This window comes from Mya arenaria, chromosome 14 (genome assembly GCF_026914265.1).
Source record: "Mya arenaria isolate MELC-2E11 chromosome 14, ASM2691426v1".
NCBI lineage: Eukaryota > Metazoa > Mollusca > Bivalvia > Myida > Myidae > Mya > Mya arenaria.
The window spans coordinates 30,529,800-30,537,129 of NC_069135.1; the positions used below are offsets into that span (position 1 = coordinate 30,529,800).

General features: G+C 39.8%; 1 protein-coding gene across 1 annotated transcript; it reads right to left on the minus strand.

Annotated features, from left to right (window-relative positions):
• Positions 1-1,608: 1,608 nt before the first annotated feature.
• On the minus strand, positions 1,609-6,225 carry LOC128217765 (protein starmaker-like). Its single transcript, XM_052925136.1, has 3 exons — positions 6,118-6,225; positions 4,738-4,848; positions 1,609-3,828 (listed from the first exon to the last, which is right to left on the minus strand). The coding sequence occupies exons 2-3, from the start codon at positions 4,835-4,837 to the stop codon at positions 1,775-1,777; spliced, it is 2,154 nt and encodes a 717-aa protein (XP_052781096.1). The 5' UTR covers positions 4,838-4,848; positions 6,118-6,225; the 3' UTR covers positions 1,609-1,774.
• Between the last annotated feature and the right edge of the window lie 1,105 nt (positions 6,226-7,330).

The window sequence follows — 7,330 nt, forward strand, 5'->3', positions numbered from 1 at the left end:
AAACAAATTAATAAATACAACAAAAGCATGAATAATGTTATTATATGACAGTGTCTGCGACTCATTTTTGAGTTACTTCCCTTTGTTCATTTTGTAAGTGACATATGCGTTTTAGTTGTGTCTTGTGCGATATTGAATTTTTTAATTCACATTATATCTAACTTAAACACTTCAATAAATATAACAAAATAATGGCAAGCATATCAAAATGGGCTACGATATCTTTTGAGTTACTGCCCTTTGTTCATATTCATTCTTTGTTGTTGTTTTTTCCGGAATAAAAACTCCAGACGTCTTTGAGGTATTGATTTCGAACATTATACTCATACAGATCATATTGAGGAGAAGTGCAGTGCATAGGAACCATACCTCAGACGGAAGTATTTTTTAGTAATTGTCCATTTCAGTTTCATACTTAGAACTTCAAACTGAGAAACAGTTGAACCCCGTTGGCTTGAACTCCCTTAGCTCGAATTCCTCTTTGGCTCGAACTGGATGTAAAGTACCGATTTTTATCAACTGAAGGTAATCATTCCAGCTTGGCTCGATGTATTTTCACCGGTCCTTGGGAGTTCGAGCCATCAGGGTTCGACTGTATATCATATTGAGGAAAAGTGCAATTCACAGGAACCATAACATTATTTCAGATAACCGCATAAGCGCAACCGAAATAGTACAAAGCCAATAACTAAATTCCTGCATTTCTAAAGTTATTGCCTTCTACTCACTTCCTATCCTCTATCAAGATGCGAAGGATAAACTTTGCTTCCTGCGGCAGTCTGTGACTGAAACTAGTCGCGTACTACTTTGCAATATTTGAAGGCAATAAATTGGCGTTGTATCTCAATTTCGGTAGTTTCATCTTTCAATTGTTTTCTATAAACAAAACTCTCTCAAATGATACCAAAATGACATGTAAGATAACACGCATTCGAAATTCACATTTCTGTTAAAGATAACTATAACTCACGAGAGCTTCACAATTACTCCAAAATCTACCAAACACGATAGTTTGATATTTGTTTATTTAATGTTGTCCAAAAACGTTTTGTCTCTTGTTAAATGGTTTAATTTTTGTTTTGTCTTGATTTTCGTGACCTCGATAAAAGGATCTTGGTACTGGTATCGACCCTGTATTTTCCATAGTTTCATTGATAACGCTTGTTTAATTTAGACATTGTGTGTTTCTCTCGTTCCGGCTTTTGTAATTAACAATGTCATTGCTAAATAAGGTCTGCCTGGCTTGTCCACGTCATTTTCATTTCATTATACAGATTTATCAGCGAAAAATACCATGTATATTTTTACCTTGGCGTGAGGTCCAGGTAGACAAGTACCCTTCGATACTTTTCATAAAAAACAACGGAGTTTTGAGGAAAGAGAATGAGGGTACCAATCTATTTAAAGTCCTAAAAAAGCCGAGAACATGGCGAGGGAACCGCATGACGTAATCAGATATAGAACTGGACACACACATGAACGCACGCACGCACACACCCAAGCACACGCACACGCACACACACACACACACACACACACACACACACATATGTATATATTATAGCAGACTCGCATACAAGTAATAAGAAATGCACTAGACCAGACAGGTTGCTTTTCTATGATTTATTCATTTGAATTTACTAAAGCATACATTATTTGCTAAGTGGTGTTAAACAGTGTTTAATTTTAAAAACAAATGGAATCCATGTGAGTAGAGTAGAGCAAAATAAACAATTTATTTATGTAAAATGAGTTCAAACCCTGGCAGTCGTCTTTAATGATGGACACGGACATGAGTTTCAACTTCAACGCTGACATCAGCATTGTCATGGTGGTCATCATCGTGGCTATGGCTGTCGTCATGGTGCTCATCGTGGTGGTCACCATCGTGGCTGTGGCTGTCGTCATGGTGACTATCGTGGTGGTGGTCATCATCATGGCTGTGGCTGTCGTCATGGTGTCCATCATAGCTGTGGCTGTCGTCATGGTGTCCATCATGGCTGTGGCTGTCGTCATGGTGCTCATCGTGGTGGTCACCATCATGGCTGTGGCTGTCGTCATGGTGACTATCGTGGTGGTGGTCATCATCATGGCTGTGGCTGTCGTCATGGTGTCCATCATGGCTGTGGCTGTCGTCATGGTGTCCATCATGGCTGTGGCTGTCGTCATGGTGTCCATCATGGCTGTGGCTGTCGTCATGGTGCTTATCGTGGTGGTCATCATCATGGCTGTGGCTGTCGTCATGGTGTCCATCATGGCTGTGGCTGTCGTCATGGTGCTCATCATGGCTGTGGCTGTCGTAATGGTGTCCATCATGGCTGTGGCTGTCGTCATGGTGCTTATCGTGGTGGTCATCATCATGGCTGTGGCTGTCATCACTGCTGTGGCTCTCACTACTACTGCTGTGGCTGTCACTACTGCTGTGGCTGCCATGGTGGTCAGCTTGGTGACTATCGTGGTGGTTGTCATCATCATGGCTGTGGCTGTCGTCATGGTGCTTATCGTGGTGGTGGTCATCATCATGGCTGTGGCTGTCGTCATGGTGACTATCGTTGTGGTGGTCATCATCATGGCTGTGGCTGTCGTCATGGTGACTATCGTTGTGGTGGTCATCATCATGGCTGTGGCTGTCGTCATGGTGACTATCGTTGTGGTGGTCATCATCATGGCTGTGGCTGTCGTCATGGTGCTTATTGTGGTGGTGGTCATCATCATGGCTGTGGCTGTCGTCATGGTGCTTATCGTGGTGGTGGTCATCATCATGGCTGTGGCTGTCGTCATGGTGCTTGTCGTGGTGGTCATCATGGCTGTGGCTGTCATCACTGCTGTGGCTGTCACTACTACTGCTGTGACTGTCACTACTGCTGTGGCTGCCATGGTGGTCAGCATGGTGACTATCGTGGTGGTGGTCATCATCATGGCTGTGGCTGTCGTCATGGTGACTATCGTGGTGGTCATCATCGTGGCTGTGGCTGTCGTCATGGTGCTTACCGTGGTGATGGTCATCATCGTGGCTGTGGCTGTCGTCATGGTGCTTATCGTGGTGGTGGTCATCATCGTGGCTGTGGCTGTCGTCATGGTGCTTATCGTGGTGATGGTCATCATCGTGGCTGTGGCTGTCATCACTGCTGTGGCTGTCACTACTACTGCTGTGGCCGTCACTACTGCTGTGGCTGCCATGGTGGTCAGCATGGTGACTATCGTGGTGGTGGTCATCATCATGGCTGTGGCGGTCGTCATGGTGCTTATCGTGGTGGTCATCATCATGGCTGTGGCTGTCGTCATGGTGACTATCGTGGTGGTCATCATCGTGGCTGTGGCTGTCGTCATGGTGCTTATCGTGGTGATGGTCATCATCGTGGCTGTGGCTGTCGTCATGGTGCTTATCGTGGTGGTGGTCATCATCGTGACTGTGGCTGTCGTCATGGTGCATATCGTGGTGATGGTCATCATCGTGGCTGTGGCTGTCATCACTGCTGTGGCTGTCACTACTACTGCTGTGGCTGTCACTACTGCTGTGGCTGCCATGGTGGTCAGCATGGTGACTATCGTGGTGGTGGTCATCATCATGGCTGTGGCTGTCGTCATGGTGCTTATCGTGGTGGTGGTCATCATGGCTGTGGCTGTCGCCATGGTGTTTATCGTAGTGGTGGTCATCATCATGGCTGTCGCCATGGTGCTTATCGTGGTGGTGGTGGTCATCATCATGGCTGTGGCTGTCGTTGTGGTGAGCCTCATCGTGGTGATCATCATCGTGTTGTGTGTCGTTATGGTGCTCATCGCTGTGTCCATCATCGTGGTGTGTGTCGTTATGGTGTTCATCATCACCTGTTAACATGTATGAATATACAGAGTAACTTTCTGAGTATAAGAATGGGTTTATGAAGGAAGGACACGAAAGACAACACTTACACGTTCCATAAATACTAATAAATTGTCATCTTATAATGTTAATGACATAATTGAAGTGTTTTAAAGGCATCATCTGAACGAGTTGCGTGTGTGTAGATTTGTTTTGGGTAAAAACCTTATCGATACAAATTTAACAATAAAGAGGCCTTAAAATATTACAACATAGACTGAACGTCTTATTTCCGTTGACTTAATAAAGAGCTAATCTATACACTGTAATAACTGCATGCGTACTGTATTTTCGATCATTTAATAAACATATAAGTAGTAAACACATACCTTCAAAGGACACAACAATTATATAAGGGTACCATATTCTCAAGGCTAACATTTTCAACTTAGTGGTTTGTTTTCGAATTTTTTACAGCAAATACTTTAAAAACAACCAAACTATTTTTTCTTATCAAATGTTTTATTAGCTATCTGAGAACAAGCTCAATTTTGGGTGAGATTCTTTAAATGTCAAGAGGGGCGTGAGTTAAAGCTCCGCTCTCATATTTAAGTTCAAAAAATGATGTTTTATGCATTTTTCTTAAACCGTTTGTAACGGTTTAAGCCATAAAACATTAAATTTCGAAGGGAAATATGAAAATCTGCGATCTGATTTTTTGTCAGCAATCTTATATCATTGGTTTGCAGATATGTACGCAAACAATTATTTTTTCCAAGACAAAACATAATAAAAAGTTGTAAAAACTGTATATCTGTGAGACAAATTTTGAATTTTGAGGTAACGTTCCACAGGAGTTTATTTAAATCAAAACGTGGTTCTATAATAACTGTTTGACACCTTAGAACGGTCTACGATTAAATTAAATAACTCACCTAAAGCATTATCAGCAGATCTCCTCCGCCTGGTTGGCTTGGCGGCTACCATGGCAACCAGCAAAAGGCCGGCGACCAAAAGAATTAATCCGCGTCCCATTCTGTCTAGGTCTGAAAGAAAGTTTCTCAATAAATTATTATTAAAAAAATCAATGAGATATTCAAATTGTGTGTAAGTACCTTGACTAAAACCGCTTAATCAAACAGTCGCCTAAACTAATTATACACCTACGACGCCTTTAAATTCATTTTATTCTGGTTTATTGAAGCTATAGGACGCTGTAAGACCGATTCTGAGAATACAAAGTGGGCGTAATCGTTCAATAATTTAATGTTAATAATACTGCATGGGCAATGACAACGAACAGTTTCAAGTCTGAGTTCAGACTCAGGTGACAAAACTGCAAATCTTTATTCTATTTTAACTTTGCATCATGTTGAGAATTGATGATTACATTTGCTTAATTATATTTCTAAATGTACAATTATTTACATATACATGTGTATGCAAAATGAATGGAATAAGGTTGATTTATAGAAATTTATTTAAAGAGCTTTGCATGAATCTGAGCCTAGACTCGGACTTGAGACTGTTCGTAAACATGGTTCTAGGTTTAGCGCTAAATTTCGCAGCCCATTAAGACATTTAGTGTGCTTGTTAAAGATGCGCTCTTACTTCCAAATAAGATTTACCACAATTAATACTATTGTTTTCATATTCCAAAAAGGATTGACAAATGTCGAAAACAATTGTTCTTACGAAAGATACCGAGTTTAATTTGAAAGAAATGTGCAACACGGTATTTCTACCTTATGGGACTATAGTAGATCACAGTAAATCTTGAAGCTTTCACAAATCATTTAATATTTTTGCGTTTTCTGTTGTTAAATACAGGGTTACATCCTGGTTGTCAGTAATATTTTTTTTCCATAAATGCATTATTTAGTAGGTAGTTAAAGGTTTATCAGTCAAAATTGATGTTTGTTATACATGTGTATTGATTTTGAATAAGAGTGTCACTTTAAGTATCCCTTTATTCAACAAGCGGACGAAGTTTTACTTGAGATTGCAAGAACCTCTCAAATACTGAGTCGAGAGCAATGAGCAAACAAAAACAAGATTTTTTTTTATATTACCCATCAATATAAAAAATGCAATTGATTGGTTCCAGTTGGTTGAACATTTTACACCCAGTCAGTTATTTAGTGTCTAATTATATGATAAAATCTCAGCATCCAGATTTTAAAAAATATATTTGCATAAAACAGAACTAAATCAAGTAATCAATTAAAATTAAACGAACCACACTTTTCTTATCATAACGATACTTGAACAATAACATGCATGTATTGAAATCACGAAACAAAATATTAACTTACAAGTTCTCGTTCGTTACGGAGTCCAAGCAAAATGTGTTGCGAGTTACTCTGTATCAGACGGAGGTAGAACAAGAGTGTATGCCGTGTGCCGAGACTCGCAAGTCTTTTATACCTAGGTTCTTGACCTAGACTCCGAAATGAATTCCAACCAGACAAAAACACTTCAAAACCGCTGAGTAGTCAAAGTAATTACGGAACATTTTGTGGACAAGTTATTTGCCTGTACTCTAGCAAGAAAAAAGTAGGTCCTGGCTGAGTGGTTTGGGTGATGTTTGACATTCGGCAAAGTTTTAACATAAAAAATATCAGCCAAAAATTGAATCGGGTCAACCCCCGTCCAGAAACAAGCAGCTCTCTTTAATTTTTTACAGCTGCAAAGCATCTTTTTGAGATAAGAACATTGGAAAACGTATCATAACATTATTTTCGCGACAACATTTAAAGATTCAGCACAATTTCGTTTTTTTTGTCCAGTGGCTGTATTCATAAAGCCCCTTAGAGAAAGTGTGCAGTTAGTGAAAACTATTTTGTGTTTTCTAAGATCCATTTAAAGAAAACTAACACTTATTTACACCAATGGTATTGAAAAAAATACACAAAAAAAAGATCCAAATAATAAAGGCATATGAACAAATTTGATGAAAAATTGAGGATATTGTTAACAATTAGAAAAAAACAACATTGTTGAATATGTTCACTCAGAAGCTTTATGAATACAGACCAAGATTTAACAGCAACCCCTTATTTTCATGGGCGTCGGAATCGCCATAAAACAGGAAATCCAAATAACTTATATTGTAAAAGTACTTACTGGTACTATACAAGAATCTTGTAAATAAAAATGGCATTGGATGTATAGTTCAAGGTGAGTTCTCGTTTGTGTAGTTCTAGGTGAGTTCCCGTTTGTGTAGTTCTAGGTGAGTTCCCGTTTGTGTAGTTCTAGGTGAGTTCTTGTTTGTGTAGTTCTAGGTGAGTTCTCGTTTGTGTAGTTCAAGGTGAGTTCTCGTTTGTGTAGTTCTAGGTGAGTTCCCGTTTGTGTAGTTCTAGGTGAGTTCTCTTTTGTGTAGTTCTAGGTGAGTTCTCGTTTGTGTAGTTCTAGGTGAGTTCTCGTTTGTGTAGTTCTAGGTGAGTTTTCGTTTGTATAGTTCTAGGTGAGTTCTCGTTTGTGTAGTCCTAGGTGAGTTCTCGTTTGTGCAGTTCAATGTGAGTTCTC

Coding starts and splice junctions, on each gene's coding strand:
- LOC128217765 (XM_052925136.1), bottom strand. CDS start 4,837: ATGGGACGCGGATTAATTCTTTTGGTCGCCGGCCTTTTGCTGGTTGCC. Junction 3,829..4,737: donor ATCTGCTGATAATGCTTTAG/GTGAGTTATTTA, acceptor ACATGTTAACAG/GTGATGATGAACACCATAAC.